Below are 25,467 nucleotides of genomic sequence, written 5' to 3' on the forward strand. Positions count from 1 at the left end.
CTGTCTACCAGTCGAAAAGTCTTGACCCCCTGAACAAGTTTGCCCAATACAGTAACTTTCTAGCTGGTCAAGAACTCGAGCTATTGTATATGCGAGAATTACACGTATATACTAGCGCCTCGTAGTGTGAAATTTCTGAACTACTCCACCAACGAAAAGAGCTTGACTTCCTGAACAACTTTGCTGAAGGCATTTACTTTCTATCTGGTCAGGATCTAGAGATATTTTATACACGAGAATTTCACATGTATACTAGCACCACGAAGTGAAATAATTCTGAACTATTGTACAACTTGACTTCCTGAACAACTTTGCCGAAGACAGTAACTTTCTATCTGGTCAGGATCTCGAGATATTCCATGTTGTAACCAATTAAGTCAATCCCACGTAGTATGGACACCGTCCACGCGGTTTCCATTTACATTTTCTCTATTATCCGCATTTTGGGGGTTAATTGTAATCAAAGTTTAGCTTTTTTAGTTCAAAACAAGTTTTTTGAGGAATACAAGTTGGTTTCAGATCGATTGGCAGCAACAAAATGACAATGGAAAACTCATATGTGTTGTACAAAGTACAACATCGCGAGTAACGGGGGGTTAACTTTTATGCATACCGTAAAACGGGGTGTAATTGATCAGCGGGGCAAAATTGATCGCTGAAATTTCTCGTGATATTTTTTCATGTGTAACATGTTTTTCGTTACTAAGCGTACGAATGTATCTTTGTATACATTGTAAAAATATTATGCATAAGTACAATATCTGGTATACTCAGCGATCAAATTCACCCCGCTGATCAATTTGACCCCGTTTTACGGCACCTTATTTGAAAATTTTCCCACCAAGACGGACCTAACAAATGCGAGATAGGAAGAAGTGACCGTCGTGATTAATTTTAGGCTCATAGGTTGAAAGAACTTCAGCATGTCCAAAATATATTCGTTCCCATTCAGTGTGTCCAAAATATATTATGGACGCTGTCCAAAATCAAGTGGAAGGGTCCAAAATATGTGAATATCATGATGTGAAAAAAATTATTTTTCGAGTATATATCAATAAATAAAACATCTAGTGACATTTTACATCCAAGATGAGTAGTTTTCGAGCACAACCGCATGTAAATTGCATAATCATAATAAACAAATAATATTATTTTGACATAAATGTGATCTCACTTCCTCTAGGGGTCCAAAATCAGTTGGTTACCCTAAATGGGCATAATGAAAAGTGAAAGCATTTGATTATATTGCGGTAATGCATTTTTCGGTTTTGAAACGAGATTACTCAAAATTTCCATAGCGGTTTTTTTCTAATTTCCGTCCTATTAAGAACAACCCACGATTTACCACTCTTTTTTGAACGTATTTGAACTAAAAATTGAATGCTTCTACTAATCATTATTTCTAAATTTATTTATGGTGGATTTGATTAAGAGTCAAACATTGTTGAGATTTTGTTAAATTCTAACTATGCTTGTTGATTCAAAATTCGTCCTACGAGTTTCAATTCCGTCCAAACGCATTGAAATCTCCCAATGGATTTTCTTCGTCATACGGAGGAAAGACAGGAAAAAAAATATTCGCTAGGAGTGCTTCTTTTGTTTTTAAAAACAGTTGGTGTAAATATTCATACATTGCACTCTTATAAGCTGAACTGTAGAAGCTAAACAAAGGTATTATTGATTTGCGTACAGTAAAACGGGGTAACATTGATAGTTTTTTCTAAGGCAATGAATGTTTTTCAAATTTTATATTTTTAAAACAAGTGCTGAGGATCCAAGAGTCAATTCGTTAGTAATATGTTTAACGTAAATTAAAGCATTTGGACTATTTTTTTAGTTTTGTGACCGAACTTCAGTTTTTTTTATTTGGTCGATGAATGTAGAAAAAAAATGGGTGAAACTCAAACAATTTAGTTCTTTAAATATGAAACTTTGAATGAGAATATCATAAGCAATAAGAATACCACATTGAATTAGTGATGGCTATATAGGAAATACATTTCATGAGTGATGGTTTGAGTGCTTTTTCAAACAGGCGAAAACACGAAAATTGTTTTTTAATCTGTTTGTAAAATATGTAACACATACTATATAAAAACTGTATACGATATCAACGGAAATACCCTAAGCTACAATATCGAACCAATGTTTCTAGTTTGGAAAAAGCGCAGCAACTAAATTTAATCTTTACATTATACTATCAAAGTTACCCGCATTATCAATACCCCGTTTTACGGTACGTTGAAATCATTGATATTATTGATGTGTTCTACTCGATAGAACGGAAGTATGCGATTACGACAAAGTACACTCTTACCATATGTCCAGCGATAACTAATAATGTAAAATTTTCATCTCATTTTAAATTTTCCAAGTTGGAAATACATTTATGCTACGCCAATATATTAAACTAGCTGACCCGACGAACTTCGTCCCACCCAAAATTACTTTGTTTTTAACAATTTTGAGCATTCACGATTCCAACCCTTTTTTTTTGTTGAAATTTTGTGATTGTTTTTGATAACGTAACTCTAATTGCAATTATTAATTAAATGAAAAACTTTCCGAATCCGATTGATCCTTTCTTGAGTTATGCGCGGTCTTATGCTCTAATGTTGACCTATGGATCTAAGATTGGGCCCATCGCTAAAAATCTGCTATTTATCAATTGTATGTAGATGAACGCGTAATTGGGACGGTACTAATAGATATTTTTGGCCGCTATTGAAAATTTAGTCGATTGCTGAATTTATGTATGGGCCCAAATTAGGGGCATTTAGTCCGATATTACATCCATTTCCTCAAGATTTACTAAAGCAGGGATATCCTATTAAAATTTATTTTAATTTTTTTTTATTGAAAATTATCTTACTCTATTTCCAATTTTTTCCACAAATTTCCATTCTACACTTATATTATCAAGAAGTTCAATGTATATCGTGCTTCTATTGCATTCGATTCAATAAGCATTATGCGATAACAAATTAGTAATTGATATAACAAGCAATCGATCTAATTGGTATGCAATTAAAAATCATTGGAGGCCAATACCCGACCGAAACCAACGAAAAAACGACACAGGAGAAAGAAAAAAAAAGTACAACATGCCGAGATGCAATGCGCAATACCCACCGCGAAGGGGCACATCGTGATACTGTTTTATGAGCGATGGCTACAAATTATGGGGCACAGACCGAGGAGAAGAGCAAAAACCAAAAAAAAAAATGCACGAGATTACTGTTTTGAAAGCATCAGGAAAAATTGATTAGATAATTTTCTCCAAGAGAGTCATTCATACCCGCGTGAGTGCGCTCATTCACATCGCACGTTTATGGCACCCCGGTCTACACTTAGCCCACCTCACATCAATTTTTGAATCCATTGTCTGACCGGGCCAGGCCAGCCTAGGCCAGAAGACAGTCCGGCAAACAGTCCAAAATGTACGTATACAAAAATCTGCTTAAATCCGAATTAATTGCCATCGCTTGTAATGAATAAACAAGAGTGAAATTTTTCGTGTTTTCCCGTCCTCGTCAGCGCCTTTGCTGGCCAGATATAATCTCCCTCCCCATTTCGTTTTCCCAAACCTAATAGAGAGCATCATTTTCGCTCCACTTGTTCGGGGTGTTTGTTTGGAACTGTTTTCAAATGGCACGATGATGAGCTGTCCATAAAAAAAATATTGTATTTGAACAATGAAAGCTTAAAAAATTGCATGCTTATATGTTTGCTGTTTATCTATACAGTTTAAAATAGTTTAGTCAAAATGCGGAACAAAAATATCAGAAGAAACAAAAATATGATAACTTTCCGAAAAGAAAAAGTTGTCAAGTATGTCATGGCATCAATTAGTGCCATTCATGCACTGTTCCTGTTTCTCCGATTTAAAAAAAGCACTTCCACGCCGCATTGTTTACATTCATTGGGAAATGGGTTTTCTCGCATTTCGGGAGATTATTTTTTACGACCGAATAGCCGGGCTCTTACTAACCTGATTCAACGCGGATGAAATGTCCGGATTGTGACACTTGGATGGTGATGACGTTGAGTGGCAACTTTCGTCGTTTCGATTCGAGTACGAGGTGAATTTACCGAGCAGCTTTTGCCCCAGCAGATCCAGATCTTCAATGGGCAGTTTCAAGATCTTGCGTTTCATTTCGTTGTGATTCTCGCTGCTATGCTTTGCACTGTTAACATCCTCCGGGAAGTCCGAATGCTGGAGATCTTCCTGCAGATCGTCAATCCGGTCGAGGATGTCACTTGCTTGCCACAGGAAATCTTCAAACGCCACCCGCAGATCGATCCACATGTTGTGATCATAGTGCAGGAAACCTTCAAAGTCCGAAGTTAGCTGTGAAGGTTCCACCACTTTGCTCAGCGATTGGATCGAAATGGTTGTGGTCTCGAACTTGTACTTGCTGCTGGCAATCGATGAGCGTTGTTTCTGCCAGAAGTTGTCCGGCTTGATGATCACCGCTTGATGAATGATGTCAGAGCCGAAATTCTCTTGCAGCACTTTCAGAATCATCTTTGCACTTGCCGCGGTGTTGCTGTTCCCACGCATATCGATGATGATGGTGAATCCATGGGCTTTGCTTTCATCACTGCAAAGGAAAGGAAATGGAAACCAATATTAAAGAATGGTGCTTGGAAAGCTATTGTTATGTCTGTGCGATTTAACTTGCCCAATATTCTATTTGCAAATACTTATATCATTTCGAATGACAAGTTTTAACCTAAAGGGTGTCCACGATGAAATTGCCACACACAAAATTGATTCGCAAAATTCGAGTTTTCATCCGATTGCCATCAAATTTTCAGAGATTGAGAAATAACTATTAAACTTCATTTTACCATTTTACTCGTATTTTATTTACAGTCCATACGCAAATGCCCGCACCTTGGCCTTAACCCCGGCCATAAAATTCTGCACAACCTGTGAATCAACCGTTTTTTGCATGTAAACCCATACTTTCTTCAGTTCCTCGACTGTCTTCACTACCTTAGGTCGTTTAAGAAGGTGCTGCTTCATAATCGCCCAGTACTTCTCGATGGGGCGGAGCTCCGGAGTGTTGGGAGGGTTGAACATTTTCGGCACGAAATTGACCTTATTGTCCGCATACCACTTCAGTACGTCCTTGGAGTAGTGGCATGAGGCCAAATCCGGCCAGAAGATTGTTGGGACGTTGTGGGCCTTCAGGAGAGGAAGCAGCCGCTTCTGGAGGCACTCTTTTATGTACACCTGTCCGTTCATCGTGTCCTGGGTCACGAAAGGTGCACTCCGCTTCCCGCACGTGCAGATGGCTTGCCAAACCAGGAATTTCTTCGCAAATTTGGACATCTTCTGAGTGCGGACATGCTCCGGAACGCTGAACTTATCGTTGGCCGTGAAAAACAGGTTGCCGGGGATCTGTTTGAAGTCACATATTCACATATGTTTCGTCGTCCATGATGCAGCATTCAACTTTCGTCATTTTTGTTTTGATTAGCCTCCCAAAATTTAAACTCATTTGGTAAGAAACTGACTTGGCACAAACTATTCGAAGTTTATATGGAAATTACTATGGGAAAAAATTAAAATTAAATTGTTATTAATTGTTTAAGAGATTTATAATCTTATGGCATCATCAAGCAGCTGTTCTGACGGCAACACTGTATTCTGCAGTGTGACACGTGTGACATAGTAGCCATGATATTTGTGCTCTATTCTTCGCACCAGAAACACCAATGTTGCCTGCTGAACAGTTGAATGAGCATAATCATAAGACATCAGTGACTTGTATCATTAATAACTTTTGTTCCGTGCATTTGATTGAAAAGTGGTTTTGAACATGTTGTAGCTGAGCTTGAAATTTGCTCAATCACTGCTATCATTTTTAAAAGCATAGTGATGTGGTGAATTGTTAGATAGATATGAACAAAAACATAAGTTTTCCCATAGTAATAACTTGAAATGGTTTGTGCCATGTCGCGACTGAAAGTTCAAATCCGCGACAAATCCGCGAAATTCGCGAAATCCGCGCCTGTTGTAACAGCCCTGAGAATCTTGTTGAGAGGAGCGTGGATTTTCCATTCGCGGCCGGTAGCTTAGATGAATCTACAGTTGTTCTTAACAACGCTTTGAAAACGTGTACCAATCAACTAGTTGAGCAAAAGTTTGTTTCTTTGAAAAACTCGAACAGCTGGTACAATTTGGATCTTTTGCGTCTTAAACGGAAAAGGGACAAATGGTACAAAAAGTTTTGTAGATCAAATAATGACAATCATTGGAATAGGTACACAATCGCGCGTAATAAGTATTCACAATCGATAAAGAAAACTCGTTGTGAATATGTTCAAAGAAAGATTAATCAGCATCAAAACAACAGCAAAGAGTTATGGAAAATTTTGAAATTTTTTATTAAAACCTAGTAATTGCAAACCGCGGTTCATTACTTTTAATGGCACATTAGAACAGTCAGAACAAGAAATTGCAGCTAAGTTTAATGATTATTTTGTAGATAGTGTTTCATTGATTAATCAATCCATTGAATTGGTCGATGAACCTGACGAAATAAAACAGCCAGTTAATTTTTCAGTTTTTCACCCAATTCCATTAGATGAACTTGGAGTTATTTGTTTTTCATCAGGAAAATCGACTGGAGTAGATAATGTTAATGCTAGAGTTATTCAAGATTGCTTTAATATCATTGGCCACATCTTGCTGGACCTTATTAATGAATCATTACAAACTGGACATGTGCCACAAATTTGGAAGGAATCCTTAGTGGTTCCTATTCAAAAACTTGCTGGAACGATTAAAACCGAAGAGTTTCGTCCCATCAACACGTTGCACACATTAGAGAAAATTTTAGAACTTGTTGTTAAAGGCCAGCTGTTTGAGTATTTAAATAGTAATAGTTTGCTGATACCAGAACAATCGGGATATCGGGAAGGTCATTTTTGTGAAAACGCGTTGAATTAGGTATTAGCGAAGTGGAAAAATAACTAGGAATGTAAAGATACGATTGTTGCTGTGTTTTTGGATCTAAAACGCGCTTTTGAAACAATTTCTAGGCCCTTATTGTTAAGATCAATCAAGCGCTTTGGAATTACGAGTACTGCATATAAATGGTTTGAAAGCTATTTGTTTGACATAACTCAACGGACTGTTTTTAATGATTCTGTTTCCAGTCCCGTGGGGAATAACCTTGGAGTGCCCCAATGAGGTGTATTAGGGCCCCTGTTATTTATTATGTATATTAATGACTTGCGACGTGTTTTACGATTATGCGACATTAATATTTTTGCAGATGATACTGTGTTATTCATTGCAGCTAAGGATTTAGATGATGCCGTTTTACAGTTGAATGAAGATTTGTGTTCTCTAAGTAGATGGTTGAAGTAATGGCAGTTGAAATTGAATACAAGTAAAACTAAATATGTATGGTAATTTCGCGGAATCGAGTAAATGAGAACGTCTCTGTTGTAATTGATGATGAGACTATTGATCGCGTTCGCGAGATTAAATATTTTGGCGTGATTATTGATGACAAACTTAAGTTCAACTCTCACATTGACAATGTCATCAAGAAAATTGCTAAGAAGTTTGGAATTCTATGTCGACTGAAAAACGATTTACCTATTGCCAGTAAAATACAGCTATACAGATCAATCATCTCTCCTCATCTAGACTTTTGTCCTTCCATTTTATTTTTGGCCAATGCAACACAAATATTGATATTGCAGCGCTTGCAGGATAAAATAATGCGTTTGATTTTGAGATGTAATAGATTCACTTCCTCAATTTTGATAGTAGACGCCTTACAATGGATGTCGGTGAAGCAAAGAATTGTATATTTGACTATGATGATGTTCATTTTTAAAGTAGTTAACAGTTTGCTGCCTCGATATTTGTGTGATCGAATTGAAAGAGGAAGTGACTTTCATAGATATAATACTAGAAACGCGGTTGAAATAAGAACAGCACATTTCTTGACTTGTGCTTCAAAAAAATCATTATATTATAAACGAAAAAATGTTTTCAATTCGATGCCTAGACATATCAAACGTTCAGCATCACTTACATAATTTAAAAGACACTGCATTTCACACGTTAAAACTGTCGTTTGAACAGTTATCCAGTGATTATTTTTTTATGAATTGATAAATTATGTATCTTGACGAAGTTATCTCTAAGGGATTATTTTGTATGGATAGCTGTCATAATGGCGTTTTAATAATTATTGTAGCACTGCAAAAACTATTTCTGTTCACCACGATGATGTAGATGGATTTTTGATATTTGATTTACTAGTAGTAGATTAATTAAAAAAGTAGTCTGCAAAGGTTTGAGCCTCGCGGGCGTATTACGGATATAGAGGACTGAATTTAAAATTTGATAAAAAAATATATGCAATTTTGAAGCTTATTTGGAAGATACTTTGATGTAGTTTAGTAAGTTTTCTGGCAAATGTTGGGCATTCCTGACATTGCTGAAAATTATGATAGCATCAGATTGCGGGGTTGCTAGTGTAATAGGATGCTTTGTTGATTGTTCATTAACTCTTGATTGCTTGTAATACTTATGAATATTTTAGGTGGACAAAAAGGCGAACTAAGAGGTGGATACCTGAGCTTTTCCACATTTATATCGCTGTGAAGCAACTGTAAGGGAATTTATATCTGTAACTGTAACCAGTTCTATTTTGATTGCAAACCTGGTTAAATTGTCATATTTAACTATCTTAAAGTATCCTTTGTAGGGCTAAAAGGTGGGATCATCATCGTCATTTCTTTCTGCTACCATTCTACCTGCGTTACAGCACTAAAAACGCAAGGAAAATCAAGCAATGTTCAACATTGTGTTCAGATCTATGACCACGATCTCTAAGGTTTAAAGCGTTCCGAATTGAGTCTTGCTTGTGTATTTGTATCAATTTAGTATCTATTTTTCCTCGTTAAACAAATAAACAAACAAACAAGTATCTATTTTCGTGAAGGGAGTTCAAAACGAACTTGTGCCCCACAGCTGGAACAAATGGTCACTAACCATCAGATGGCACTTTTTAGGAAATGGTATAATTGGTTTGGTACTTGATCCAAGCTTTTGCACCACAATAGGCAGTTCAACTTTCATGATTATCAGATGTCCGATGCTTTTTTTTCCCTTGATTTGTTTTCCGTCGATCTTGATTTTCGTACTGAGTATCAATGCTACCGAAACCAGGAAGTTAGCTCCCACACCTAGACCCTACCAATCGACCCATCAACTCATGGACCGGGGAAACGGCATTAACATCCCTTCCGAAGGAAGGCGTGATCAAAGATTTTATGAGCATGAGCATGATTGACCGCCCGAGGATGCAACTCCGTTATAGGCAGATACCTGTAATTACACAGAGCACCAATAGACGTTGCTTGGGACTAGCAATCAATGTGTAAATACTAATGATCTGAAACTAGGCAAAACCAGCGCCGGCCATTCGTACGTGCTGGTCAAGAATGCTTACCACTACACCACCTGCGCCGCTAGGATTCATTTTGGTAAACGATATGAATTGATGTCCAAACAATTCGATGGAGCGATGGTGCGTGGGTTAGAACCCACGGTCTTTTGCTCAGTAAGCAAAATCGGTCGCCACTAGGCCACCGAGCTCCTTATATCACACAACAATTACGATCAAGATTCCGTTCAACTTGTTGTTACTAAGTTTCGATCCCTGCCGGGACCTCACCAACGATGACAACAACTGCTATTGAAAAGGATTTGTTATGGATTTCCGACAAACACGTCTTTCCTCAAACTCAAATATTACTTATTTTACGTACCCGACTAGGATTCATTTTGGTAAGCGATATGAATTGATGTCCTAACGATTCAATAGAGCGAAGGTGCGTGGGTTAGAACCCACGGTCTTTTGCTCAGTAAGCAAAATCGGTCACCACTAGGCCATTACTTATTTTACGTACCCGACGTGATCAAAGATTTTATTCCTCAGAAAATCCCAACAGCGCGGACTGAGATTGAACCCTTTGAAGTGAGAGGAAAACACGCTTACCACTACACCACCAGCACCAGTTTAATTTTGCAAAGACTTCCAAAACCTCAAAACGATGTTTTGGTCTAACTTATATGCTCAAAATTGTAGAAAAATAAATCCGGCTCTGTAAAGTTTATTCGATTGAGCATGTACAAATAACTAAATTTACAAAAAAAAAATCCGGCCACCACTAAAAAGGTACAACAGTTGGATTTGTTTTTGGCATTCAACCTCGAAGGTAATACGATGCTTAAGACATTTTCCAGTTCCGATACCTATTATCATTTAAAGGTAAATTATGTCCAATTGTACTCAAATGATGCACTGAAACATAATGTACTCGCAGTGATTCAAGCGATAAAAGATTTTCAGAAACGGGTTTTAATAGCAATTCGAAATTTACAACACCTAGACAGAATAAAACCGCTAACTGAAAATAGATAACTATGCAGATAGAAATAACCTGTAATTATGGGCAGAACAATGCTCCAAAATAATGCATGTATAAATCTAATTTTTGTACGATACGATGACGCAATGCAACATTCCATAGTAGAATAAAAATCGAAACTAGACATCGTTCGAAATCATCCAAAAGCTATGCAAAACTGCATTCCTCCGGGTATTGACTGCATTCATTCATTCAATCATGGCATCTTCTTTGTCGTCGTTGTCGGCATCGACTCTCCAGACGGATTACCCATATACAAATAGTAACAAAGTGGTGCGGTTTGCGACCACTCGACTCATCCTCCGCGCTCTAATTAATCCCCTTGCTATTCAACGAAAAACAAACCTCGTGCGCTTGGTATCATAACACATACAAAGCGCCTTTCTCCACCTTTTCTTGTTTCCTGCTGTGCTGCGGTTTCAGTTTTCCGCGCACAGGTTTTCCTTAGCCAAGGCGCCGCGGAATCAATGTATGGTGCATGTCAATTATTCCACCGACTTTCATAACGAAACCGACGACGACCGAGGGGCACTTGACTTGCAAAAATTGAAGCACAACACAGGGTTTTCAGTTGTACTGCGCGCAGTGAAGCGCAAAGCGAGAGTGCGTAAATACAGAAAAAAATAACGACGAAAATGACTGGGATAGCTCTGTCTATCATGCCGTTTCCGGATTTAAATCCCTCGGAGCGCTTCATGTTTTGTGTATGAGTGAGGGCTGAATGTGAGAATAAGAGGAAAATCAAGCCGACTGTGAGGAAAACTCATAGTATATTTACCTAGTCCTCAATGGCGTGTGGTGCACGCGGTGTTCGCTGCTTATGGTATTGTGCTTTAAAAAAAATGGGGAAAATGCTTTCAACACAGCAAGCCGCCCCCAGCTGAGATAGGATGTATGCAAAAAATCCTAATTAATGCGTTGTTGTTGGTGGTGGTGGAATGCATGCTGTTTGCTGACGAAAGGAAATCATGTTGTTAGTGGATATTTGTATGTACTACATCCAACTAGAGCATCGATAAAATCAGCCAGACGCCAATTATTTCTAAAACTACATTACTTTTAGTTAGCATGTATGTTAGTATGTCAATGTTTTTATGAGCCTAAATCCGAAATATTGGAATTTTACATGGCTTAAGTCATGACGGACTCCAAAATTTCTGTTTCAAAACGCACATCCCAGGATGGTTGAGTGTTTCAACCCTGAGTACGAATATTGTGAGCGGAACAACATCCTCGCCGATTAACGAAAAGGATGCAAAAAGAACACCCGTGGCGGCAAAAACCAGGCCATCGTTGATGCAGGCATCACGGGACAGGCATTGCTCAACCAGCGAAAACTTAGTATGACCTTAGTATCGGCTACAAGAAGGAACTCATTTCTCCAGTACATTTGAGATGTACAAATTGATCATTTCAAGAGCAAATTTTCATTATGTCGTAAGTAACATCCGCACCAATCCGAGAAAAATAAAGTTTTGTTTTGATGACCGAAAAGTTATTCCTATTTTCATGTAAACACATATAATCTCATAGTGATAGCAATGTTCAACATATTTAGCAGGGTTTTAATCATACAAATGCAAATCGCTAGCTTTCATGCTAAAAAATACTGGTTTTTGAGTCAAAAGTTATTATACGTCGTTTGGTGGCCCCTATTGTTACTTAAGTCAAAGTGTATTTACCAGGCTATTCGGGAGAATTATCAATTACGTCTCCTTACGTGCAACCCATTCATCATTTTAGGACCACCGAAATCATCTTAGCAACAAACAGATCGATTTATTCACTTTAATAATGAGAAAGCGAAACGACGAACGTACACTTTTCACGGGTTTCTCAGCGCTGTTACTTAAGTCAAACGGCATCTCCATAGAAATTGGGTGACTTAAGTAACATCGAAAACTATTTTGATCGGAAGGTGATTACGTCAAAAAGCAATTTGACTGGTAAATAAATTTAAAAACGGGATTTGATCCTATATTCGGACAGTATATAGTGTAATAGCAGGAGAATCGATTGACACTGATAGCTCGACTTTGTTTACCTTTGTTACATTCGACGTAATGAAAATTTGCTCTTGATTTGCTCACGATGTTTCTTCAGTGTGCAAGGGTCAATGGAGTCAGCCGTGTGATACGGGTTTTCCCGGTTTTACTGCAAAATAATTTAAAAATTTCCCGTATTTATAAATCATGTACCGGTACACGAGGGATATCTACCGTGTAAGTTTCAGATTTTTCATAGGCCATAAGATTACCTATGGCTTAAAACCGGATAATGTGATTTGAATCAAGTCAAAGACAACATATCAAGAAGACTGGCAACTCTTCCAATTTCTCATACGTCCGCTATGAGACAGGTACAATCGCGTCATCTGCCGCTCAAAGGTAAATGCTCCGATCTACTGTTACAGCGATGATTTCAACCATAGAAGAAAGGTGAGTGTATTTGATTATTCTTCTACACATTGCTTCCACCTTCCCCCAAGCGCCGCGCTATTGTATCTGTCGCCTGGATTCTGCTAAAGTTGCCAGTCTTCTTGATATGTTTTCTTCGATCAAGTCGACAGGTTGTATCGTTATCGAGAAATCGTTAAAAACGTACCGTGTACATTCCGACTCAGCGACGCCAAAAAAATAATCATTCACTCAAGCGAGCAGCTAAATAACCATGCATGAATGCTAAAATATAACTGGATAACTGGTAGAAGTATTACTTCTACCATGCAAATACCGTAGTCCGGGGGAAAATTGTTCACCGGGGTGAAATTGATCCTTGTGGGTTGCGTTTTTAGTTGTTACGTAGTAATTTTTTGATGATTTATATTAAGAGATATCTTGTTGGTATTTCATCGTGAGACTACAATGACAAAAACGTAGATATTATTGCATAAATTTCAATTTTCTTCAACCCGGGACAAACTTTTTATTTTCAAAAATTTGTATCCCAGATGGCCGATTAAATTGATTTATTTAACATAATTCCGGTGAGTGGTTATTACATCTGATGGCCCCTCCTGTTTGTTATATGTTCAAGAATGTGTTAGCGCGGGGTTGTTTTTTTTTTCAATCTCTTTGATATATCTTGGTTGGTTGGAAGCCGGTGGTGTAGTGGTAAGCGTGACTGTTTTCATGGGTCTGGGTTTAATCCCAGCCGAGGTCGGTTGGATTTTTCTGAGGCATAAAAATCTATGGTCACCTTTTCCTTCGGATGGGAAGCAAAGTCGTTGGTCCTATAGTCGCTATATTCATAGTCTGGCGGGTAGCATTTCGATCTATCAAAAAGCGGAACCAATTCAATATATTTTAGACCAACAATTGATAAGGTACTATCAACTTTTATAAACAAAACGTTGATTATTCTTTACTCGCCAATCGAACGCAAATTACCGGCATCATCGGATAGGGAAAACATTCCCCAACCCAAACATGGTGTTAGTTTGTGTAGGCGAGCCTTGAGTCACGAGAACAGGGTTTCTGAAGTTTTTTTCGCAATAGCTAAAGTGCTCGTGATTTGCTCGATTGGTTCCAACAATTGACAGCTCAATTGGTTCCCGAGATTCTATCCACCAGACTATGAATATAGCGACTATAGTTGGTCCCGGCCAATGTGTGCTGAATGGGTGTGATATCCTACGCAGGTGTGGAAGCTGTATGGCAATCGATGTCCGTCGGCGATTGGCACTAGATTGCGGAACAGAAACCGACGTTAAATAAAGAAATGAAGATCTTGGTTTGTTGTCTTTATTAAGGAGATTTTCAGCTAGACGCTGGTTCATCTCCGGCCATATATCTTACTTATCATTGCCACAACATATTGATTTTATTCGTGGAATTTTCGAAAATGATAGAGAAAAATCATAAAACCCCATGCATACCTTGGAATCGGCTCCGGATATTCCGGATTATGGATCCAAATGGTCAAAATTATTATCTATCATAACCATACCAAGCGACACATCAAATCACATCTACTCGACGAAATATGACTAAAGGCACTCAAAACAACAACCATAAAGCCATATAGTCATGGTTCCGGATATTCCTGACTATGGTTCCATATGGTCATATTTGATATATCTCACAACCATATGAAGCGACATATCAAATCACATCTACCTGACGAAATATGACCAATAACACTCAATACGGAAATCATAGAGCCATGGTTACAGTAGAACCGGTTCATGGATATTCTAGATCATGATTCCACGTGATCAAATTTGATATATCTGATAAATATATCAATTCACCTCTACTAGACGAAATATGACCAATATTACTCAAAACTACAACCATAGAGGCATATGGCCACCATAGAACCAGTTTTGGATATTCCGGATCATGGAATCGTGTTGTAAAATTTGATATATCTCATAACCATATCAAGCACACAAAACGACATCCATAGAGCCAGATGGCCTCCGTAGAACTGGTTCAGTATATTCCGGATCATGGTTCCACAAGATCAAACCATCTCCAGGGCTGTTACAAGATTGTCTAAATTTGATCCGCGAAATCCGCGATTTCTCAAAAGAAATCCGCGACTTCAAATACTAATCCGCGACAAAAAAAAACTGTTTTCATACTACTACATGGCATTTCAAGCTTATTGTTTATAGCATATTAGATTTATGCCTTAGTGTTCTTTGAAGTACTTTCACATTTTAATTGAGAGCTTTCTATGGCTGTACCATCCTATGCCCAAGAAAGTAGAGAAATTATCCAACCCGAAAAATTAATAGACCGGACGGGAATAGAACTCAGTCGCCTCCAGCATGGACTTGCTTTGTAGCTGCGCCTTTAACGACTGAGCTAAAGGAGTATCGTTTGTATCCTTTGAATTAAAAAAAAAGTATAACATGGTATCATCTTTAGTTATTTATGTATAGTATAAATTCTGAGTAATTAGTGAACATAATAAAACACCCTTACATTATGAGATTCTATTGAATAATACCGGACTAGATTTGATGAAACATTATTGAAAAAAAAAAAATAATACATATTCATTTGAAATGCAAATTTTCTTGAAAATTAACCAGAGACGTATTTTGCTGTCCTAAATGTTGTAGTTAATTTGGGTCTAGTTTTCTCAATTTTTTACCGATTCGAACCAAACACCCTGCACATAATCGAGAAATTACCAAAGTTTCATAAGTCACGCTTGTTGGTCACGTCGCGGTTGTGTATCTACACGGATATTTCTTGGGTTCTGCCCAATGGTGAGACATTTTCATGATATTTTTTTTATTTCTAATATGAACCTAGCACTTTTCGTTGCCAAATCATAACCGAATCGTATATATGTGACTTTGTGGATCATGTACGACTCATTACTGTGTATACCGGAAATTATAGGTTTTCCAAATCGTCCAGGACATCAGTTGATTTGTTGTACTAGATCAACCAAGACTGCAATAATGTCTGTAGTATCGAAATATGTCCAATCAGATTCAAAGTGTCTGTGTGGATCATGCATTATCTATTTCCGAGTAATTCAGATGTTCAAGGTTCTTCAAATCGTCCTGGAGTTCAGATAATTTGATGTACTAGATCAACCGAGATTGGGACAATGTCTTTAGTATCGAAATATTTCCAGACATATGCACAGTGTCTATGTGGATCACGCATGAACTATTGTCATGTATACCAGATGTTTTAAGTACTCCAAATCGTTCTGGGCCCATAGCCTAGTGTAAAAGCACGGTATTACTAAGCCGGAGGAGGCGAGTTCGATTCCCGGTCCAGTCGAGGGAATCTTTCGGGCTGGAAATTTTCTCGACTTCCCTGGGCATAGAGTATAATTGTGTTAGCCACACAGTATACAAACTCATGCATTGTTATTGGCGTCGAAAGCTCTCAATTAATAACTTTAGGAGTGCATTTAGAACACTAAGTTGAGAGCACGCAATGAGCTAATATTCACTAATCAATAAGCTTGAAATGCCAATAAGAAGAAGAAGAAATCGTTCTGGAGTTCAAATGATTTATTCTACAAGATCAACCATGACGTGACTGGGATGAAGTCTGTAGCATCAAACTATGTCCAAACAGATTCATAGTGTCTGTATGGATAATGTTCAATTATTTCCACGTATACCAGATGATCTAGGATCTCCAAATCGTCCTGCAGTTCAGATGATTTGTTTTACTAGATCAACAAAGACTACGATAATATCTGTAGTATCGAAATATCGATTTGGAAATCCTAGAACATTTGGCATGATCCACATAGACACTGCAAATTGGTTTGGACATATTTCGATACTACAGATATTGAATTAGTCTTGGGTGATCTAGTAGAAAAATAATCTGATCTACAGAATGATTTCAGAACCTATAAAATCTTGTATACGTAAGTCGTATAGGTCGGGTACAATCCACATAGACACTTGGAATCTGTTTGGACATATTTCGATACTACAGACATTATTGCAGGCTTGGTTGAAATAGTAGAACAAATCAACTAAACTCCAGGACGATTTGGAGAACCTAGAATATCCGGTTTACATGGCAATTACTCGCATATATACGATTCGTTTATGATTTGACAATGGAAAATGCTATGTTCATATTAAAAAAAGGGAAATGTCTCACATTGGACAGACCTCAGGGAATTTCCGTGTAAATTCGGTGTGACTTATGGAATTGAATCATTTCTCGGTAAAAAATTGAGAGCCAAATGAACAACCAAATTGATGACAGCAAAATAATCCGGGACGGAAAGGTTACAATGAATTCTCGCGTAACATTTGAATAGGGCCTATGATCAAAATGTAAACAAACCGATTTTTGATACCATTCTGTAGCACTGGTAATTAGCTACCAGTCGTATAGGAATGTTCCGCATTATCGATAAAAATCATTAAAAATAACTTGATTTTAAAAACGAAATTTTTCTAATCATTCATGCTAAAACGGCCTAACCTCGGGCCTAACATATATTTTTTTTCGTTCGATGAGGTTCCATTCATAAGCCTAGCGACGTAGAAGGGCCGATGATTGAAAAATTTCAAATCAAAGCTAAGCCCTACTGCTTGAGGCAGGGCCGATGATTTATTTGACGTTAAGAAAAGGCTTAGCAAAGGGCCTACAATTTATGATGACAAGCACAACGGTTTAACAAAAAGGGCCTAACCATTTAAAGATTCACAAAAAGGCTTATTACTGTGATATTAAATTTTTATCGATTTTTATGTATTTTTGAAAACGTTTCGCATGTTTTGGATGTTGTGTACTGAGATATAGTTACTATTGTTATTGTGAACAATATAAATGCCTAAAATTCTTCAATCTATTTATATAGGAATTAAATACTGGCGGAAAAATTTACAATTCATTTTCTGGATTGTTTACATTTTGGACATAGGCCCTTTTCAAATGTTACGCGAGAATTCCACAATTTTTGTGACAGCACATCAGTCCCTTCGCGATTCTCGCGACATCATTTTATGTTTCCGCGATTTTCGCGACTGAAAGTTCAAATCCGCGGCAAATCCGCGAAAATCGCAAAATCCGCGAAATTCGCGAAATCCGCGTCTGTTGTAACAGCCCTGCATCTCTCATAACCACTTTAGAAACAACTCTGGATATTCCGGATTGTTGTTCCATATGGTCGAAATGCCATGGTTATGACAAGTGAAATATCAAATCACATCTTCATGAAATATGACCAATGACACTCAAAACATTATCCATATAACCATATGACGACCATCGTGATACTGGTTGGGTTATTTTTGTTTATGGTGGCAGTGGAAACATGAATAGAGCTAATGGTTTACATTCTCCAAATTCATGAAAAAATATTTCGGCGAAATATGTATCACCACTTGTTTTTGGCTGTGTTACGTTCCCTCTGGGACTATACTTAGTGTTCTTTTGAGCACTTTCACATTTTTTCCAACCCGAAAAATTCATTAACAGGATTGGAAATGGAACCCAGCCACCTTCAGCGTGATCTTGCTTTATAGCTGTGGCTTGACCGAGTGAGCTAAGTCAATGGCATTCATATAAAAAATCATAAATCGACACCATGATGACGGCTTCAGATGTAAAAAAAAAACGTTTGGATACAGGCAAACCCGTTATCTATTATTTATCTTCGGCATCAATGGTAATCTATCTGGGGTTAGCATGCATTTAAAATATGTTCAAATGAATGTCTTCAAGGGGGAAGGTTGTTCTAAATACTCTATAAAACGATCTGCGTAGTTTATGGACACACCAAAAGCAATTGTCAGTCTATCAGCCAGTTTCATATATGCGATTAGAGGAATCATTCATCTACCTGATGTGTTGTTAGGCACTATCTTCATTCCACAATACCATTTTTGAATACTTTTAAACTCCACACTCAGGGGACATAAGCAATCATCCATACAAATATATTACATTTTGTATGGACTGTAGATATTCGTCAACCTTCCATCCTTCCTCATCTGCCAACTTAAAAATATGAAAGGTTTCCATCCTGGGTGACGCTTGTTTTTACTTTGACCTGAGCCCTGGTCCAATTCCTATCGACGACTAGCTTGATATTCTTGTTGAAGATCTTCTCTCAGCTCTACTGCCATGACTGCTGCTTCTGCTGCGATATCTTGCCTGGTTCTAATCCAGCCATAGTGTATCTTCGTTTCACCTTCACTTATGTTTCTGAAATTCTGTTGATATCCACTCAGTTCAGCTATATTATGTCATATATATTCGATAAATCTTACATCCATTTTTTAGGTGGCCATAAATCTCTGTTATTAATTGTTAGAGCTGAGATGTCGCTTGGTATGGTTAAGATAAATAATAAATTTACCCATTTAGAACCATAATCCTGAATATTTGAAACCTTTTCTACGGTGGTTATATGGATGTATGGTATGTTGTTTTGAGTGCCATTGGTTATATTTCGTCGAGTAAATGTGATTTGATATCTCGCTTGATATGGTTATGGTAGATAATAAATTATGAAACAATAATCCGGAGCATCCGGAACCGATTCCATGAGTTCCGGAAGTTCCGCGAAAAAAAAAATGCTGTCGCAATGATAAGTAAGATATATGATAATGATTGAAAAAACACCACCGTGCCAACACATTCTTGAATATATAACAAAGAGACAGGGGGCTGGAGATTACCACCCAACAGATGTTAGAACACTAACCGGAATAATGTTAAAAAAAATCATTTCTGGAATATAAAATTTTTGAAAATGAAAAGTATGTCCCTGGCTTTTACGAGTTATGTTACGATCACTAGCATATCAGCATTCAAACAAACGGTCATAGGGTTGCACCTATTTAATTCACTAACTTGAAGTGGTATTTTTGATTGAACTAAGATTCAATGAATTTCTCTTTCAACAATACTACAGAAGGACTAGTCTATGTTGGCAGTTTCAATCCTGCTTCTTGTGTATTGCTTCAAGATAGTTTTGGAACAAATGCTGTGACGTGAATGCGTATTAACGAGGCAAAATATACATCCTATAGTAATCTTATTGAATCAGTATTGAATTGTGAATCCCGTAAGCTCCGTAGACCACGTTAAATCCGCGGAAAGGTAAAAATGCACTTGACAAAATAGAATAAACGTATTAACAAGTTTAGATTAGAGCCATTTCTCCTATATGTGTCAAAATAAAATAAGAGTAACTTGCGGCTAGTATAACACCCACACCCAAATTCAGTGACTTTACACTAAGCGTGCTGCGACATCGTTATCGAATAAAATATATACAGGTGTGATAATGTCACTAGCGGCTAGAACATTGGTCCTCTCAAGCCATATGGTTCATGAGAGACGGAAGGCTCACTAATCCACAACGCCCGCCTATGAAAGAACACTGCTACGACATAAGCTAGCGATGCCGGCTATAAACCCACCGTCCCCAACGTTCCATTATGACATAAGATTAAAAAGTTTAGAGATTAGCACAATAACACACAATCGAATACACAAAATCCAAAACAACTGCTACTTAAAACTCTTGGTGAACAAAATTGAACACCAAGAAAACCACTTCAACTTTACTGCTTTGCCGGCAATCGTAAAAGTATCATTGAATAAGCGTTGCCAGATGTATTGCCTCTAGCAGGGTTCGTTCCATTCATTTCGGCTAAAAAAATGTTTTATTAAATTGTGGAATAATAAGATATTATGATAATAATTGGTTTGCGTAAGCAACAAGACAAGATTGTAAAGTTTGTGTTTGACACATGAAACTTGCAAATTTAGCTTTGACAGAGTCACAATGGGTGGTTTTCTGATCGCCTTTTTGTGAAGAGTGAAGAGCGAAGACTGGGTGAGATAAATGACAAAATCGCTAATTGCGACTCTCATGTAGCAAAATTGGCAGGTATATATCAAACACAAACTTTACAATATTTTCTTGTTGCTTACGCAAACAAAATATTATCATAATATCTTATTATTCCATAATTTAATAAAACTTTTTTTGCCAAAATGAATGGAAGGAACCCTGGCCTCTAGCAATGGATTTAAGTTTATTAAAACAAGCGATTTTGAAGTTTGACTCATTAATATAGATGAGTGGATGCATTTAATGGTGAATCAATATCAGAAACTGAGTAAATAAAACAAAAACGACCATTTTAGGCATTTTACCGGTCCAATTTAAAAAGCCACAGAAGATTGAATTCAACACTAACAGGGTTGATGACAGCAGTGCACGAAGCCTGGTCAGTCTTGTAAGCGGTCACGGTAGTCGACATATTTTCTGTGATAATTGACTGCCTTTGCCTCCGCCACTTGCAAAACAAGCTATCATAGTACAGTATCAAACTAAAATGTCATATGAAAGGCTCTGTCATACGACGCTGTCGCCGAAGACCGTCACGAATGTATGTATTTTAGTTTTCCTCATAATAAGAGCTGCTGATGGTGTGCTTGTGTGAATTCTGAAAATAGCAAGCAATGATGTCCTAGTAATAATATTTCTGATCAGAAATGGTTTGATTTACACCAAATTGAGGAATTACAACGAAATCGCACATGTCATATGATAGCTAAGATAGCACGACAATGAAGCGAGTGTAGTAAAAAACGTCAACTGTTTCAACCCCTGAGCCTGGTATTCGCTCAGGGGTGTAAACAAACTTGCATACAGCGAAGTCTGGCAGTGTGAACGTTTTGTCTGCTACATTCTTATGCGCTAGTGTGACATCACATTTGCTGTTGTATTGAAATGTAGGAAGAAAAAAGATGGTTAAATTTTTCTCACCATACCAGTTGATATTTATGAAACATGGGCAGTTTTGGCGTGGAGACATGCACTTCCAATGAATTTTACCCATACATTTAGAAAATGATGATCGAAGAATATTTCAAAAAGAAGAAGTAAACAAATTGTTGACCCTTTGTAGAACCTTAATTTCATGCTTAATAGTGGAGTGTTAGAGACGGTAGGTTTATGGCCGGCGTTGCTGGCTCATGCCGCGATAGAATGGCTAAGCTTCCACTCTCTGATGAACCACTGCATGAGAAAACCAAAGATCTAGTCCAGCAGTGATAGTATCACACTTGTTACTCCTTTGTTTGAGAGCCGCGTCGTAGTATGCTTACGTATAGGCACTGACGTTGGGTGCAATACTGGCGGGTTTTGCCGCAAATCACTCTTATTTTTTTTTACGCAGATGGATTTATTTGGGTTTGCAAGGGAATTATACTATTGAAATATTTCAGAAAGTGCCCAACAGTGCTCCTTCTATTTGTGTGACAAGCTTTTGTTTTTTTCTTTATTATAGAGATTTTTAGCCATATTAGCCATATTTTTTTTTAGATTTTTAGCCATATTATCATCTCTTATGCGTAACAAGCTTTCCTTGTTGTTTTCATTGAAGTATTACTCAGGGAACAAGGTTAAACACCATTTTTGTACATGGTATTGTAACTAATCTTCATTTTGATTTGGGATAAGTGTTTGAACTATGGACCGGGATTTCCACTGTGGCGTGCGTCTATTGTGACATACTCATACGTATTTTTGTGGTGCGACATAGTGGAAGCGTGTGAGCGTAGTTGGATCATATACCCTATATAATTTAAAAATCAGTTAGGAAACTAACTTCAAAATGAAACATTTGAGTCACTTGAAGGTGTCACCTGGGTCGAACTAAGATATAATAAATAGGTATAGGTCAAAATCAATAGAACTTTAAACACGTTTAATTTTAGATTACAAGCACAAGTGCAGGTACTTAATAAAGCATGAGTTATGATTGATTAGATGAATTAGAGATTTCAATTTTTTATTAAATTAGGCTAATGAGATATCATAATCATCAAACGAACTTAAATAAGAAAATTCAGAAAGTCAAATAACATTAGGTGAATTAACAAAAGAATTAGGATGCGGGGGGTTCGCTTAGGGAGGCAACTAACCTTTAAAGTTGTAGAATAAATCTTCCTATTTAGTCTTGCACTTCAATTAGAAAACGCAAGCAAACCAATAGCATTTAGCAAATTAACAAGGAGAGGAATAGTTTAGGAAATAAGTAAAAGTAGAGGTATGTGACAATTGATAACTTTTAATCTTTTGTAGGTATTGTTTTCCCCTGAGTTTATTGTACTCGATAACTATATTATTCTCTCAATACGCGAAATCTCTGATATATGTGGTTAAAGCATTTGAGTTAACTTATTTCTTAGTGTTCAAGTACTTACATAACTTCAGCAGTCAATGTTAATCTATGAACTATAAACCCTACGTGACTGTAAAATCGATCTTTCCTTAAGAGGTTTTGAGGCATGTTTAACTTTTCGCGGCTGTTTGAATCAATACAACTACGTCCATGGTATATGGAGCTTACGCAGAAGTCATTCGCAATTCGGTAGAGCTTACCAATAGTTTTTTGTTTGAACTTATGTAGTTTAAAATTTATTCGGTACGGTCGCGAAATATTGAAATGATTGGTAAATAACTAAATTGAAACAAAGCTCAATAGTAAAATAAGTAGATATCTAGGGAGGAAACCAAAATTAATCAACTTGCCAACATAGGCTATCACATTTTTTTTTTGTGGCACTCTTTAAGTGATAATAAGCTGTTTTTTTTTCTACGGTTGTTTCACGCGGCGTTCACAATTTGCGCGATTTTCGTATCTTACGTAATTTAGATGTTTAGCTTTAAACGGTTTTACTGACTCGAGGTCGTTCCTTAAGCGGTTTTGGTGCAGGTTTAACCTTTGGAATCAACGCGCCTACGACTACGGAGCTTACGCAGAAGTGATACGCAATTCGGTAGAGCTTGTCGAACGCTTTTGAGCTTATGTATGTAGTATAGAATTTTTTCGGTTCGGTCGCGAAATCTTGAAATGATTGATACGTTCTTTAAATTAACTAATTTGATACAAAGCTCAATAGTAAATAAGTAGAACATCTAGGGAGGAAACCAAAATTACTCAACTTGCCAACATAGGCTATCACATTTATTTTGGTGGCACTCTTTAAATGATAATAAGCCTTTTTTCTCGCTTCGGTTGTCTCGCACGGCTTTTGGAATTCACGCGGTTTTCGTAACTTACAAAATTAAGATATTTCGTTCGAAACGGATTTACTTATTCAATCGGTTTACTACGCGGTTTTATCTACGCGCACACGTCACAGCATTTTTTTTCCATAACTATCTTGAAACAATACACACGGAATCCAGTGTTCAAGCTGCCAACATAGGCTAGTCCTTCAGCTGTATTGTCAAAGATAGAAGCAAAATTTATTCAAATGGGTCAAGTCTTGAACCCAAATCTAATAGGAACAGTTGCTAGAAATTTGCTGGAAAGTCATTTGAGGGATTGATTAATTTCACCCTACATCGATATTTTAAAATTTAAGATTTCATAACTATCCTAAAAATGAACAAAACACTTAATTAAGTAATCATGCAGAACGATAGAGACCTGGAATTAAAATTTGCTGTACTAAGCATCACCTGTTACAAATAAAAGTAGGAACTTGCTGTCAATTTTCGCTCGATTTTGCGATCAACGAAGCACTTAGCTGTCGTCGCCAAATCATACATCTAATTGATACATTTACTAAACCCTTTAGGTAAATTTTGATCATCTTGCAGCAAATTTCTAGTTGTGTGGAAGTTTTAGTTTGAACGAAATGATTAGACCTGATTATAAAAATAAACGATTACATCACAGCAAAAAAATAATTTTGATATCACATCAAAGTGGATGCACTACAATCATGTCGAAAATTTCATGTAATTTTTATGACCAAATAAATAAACAAATGCAGTAAAAGCAGCGTAATGTCAGTTCATGCATTGTATTAATGATAATTTTGTCCTTTTTAGCAAGTAATATTACACCATATTTTCGACATGATTGTAGTGCATCCACTTTGACGTGATATCAAAATTATTTTTTTGCTGTGATCCGATTTGTGAAAACTTGTGCCATTATCACGAGGCTACCTCATTTCAAGCTGAACATTGCATTACGTCCTAAGTAACATTGACAGATTATCTTCGTAGACTGTCTCTTTGTATCCCCACGGCCATGTAAAGAGATTTTTAGGTATTTTTAGCACACAGATCGACAAAATAAGCTTTTATCTAGCATTTAATACGACAAACACAACAAGAAACGGTTATGTGCTCAAGCTATTAACGAAAGAGAAAGTCTACGAAGAGAATCGATCAATGTTACTTAGGACTTAATGCAATGTTCAGCTTGATTTGTGGATTGGCATGAAGTCATTTGGCATAATATATTTTTCCAAATAGCCATTTGACATAAAATTCATTGACGTTTTCTTACCCCAATCTACCTGTGCACCAACTCTCAAAACATAAACAATTAGGGGAAAAGTTGGCTTCGGCAATACCTTAACCTATTATCGTCAGGGGGTAAACAACGTCCTTGAGAGCTCAATTTTGGCATGTGCATACTATTGGCCAAATTTGAGTGCTTTAGGACTTTGTTTACCCCCTGACGATAATAGGTTAAGGTATTGCCGAAGCCAACTT

The 25,467-nt window shown here is 37.2% G+C and overlaps 2 protein-coding genes across 4 annotated transcripts in view; one reads left to right on the forward strand and one right to left on the reverse strand.

Annotated features, from left to right (window-relative positions):
• trio overlaps window positions 1-25,467 on the reverse strand; it is a 262,794-nt gene that overhangs the window by 199,734 nt on the left and 37,593 nt on the right. For all 3 annotated transcript variants that reach the window (XM_065229671.1, XM_065229670.1, XM_065229669.1), the window contains exon 3: window positions 3,992-4,604. In XM_065229671.1, coding sequence (XP_065085743.1) covers window positions 3,992-4,604 — 613 coding nt within the window. The remainder of the gene's footprint in view (window positions 1-3,991; window positions 4,605-25,467) is intronic.
• app (Palmitoyltransferase app) overlaps window positions 1-25,467 on the forward strand; it is a 183,861-nt gene that overhangs the window by 30,238 nt on the left and 128,156 nt on the right. The window lies entirely within an intron of this gene.

This window comes from Ochlerotatus camptorhynchus, unplaced genomic scaffold (assembly GCF_037179485.1).
Source record: "Ochlerotatus camptorhynchus isolate MF236.1 unplaced genomic scaffold, CSIRO-AGI_Acam_v1.1 ptg000319l, whole genome shotgun sequence".
NCBI classification, from domain to species: Eukaryota; Metazoa; Arthropoda; class Insecta; order Diptera; family Culicidae; genus Ochlerotatus; species Ochlerotatus camptorhynchus.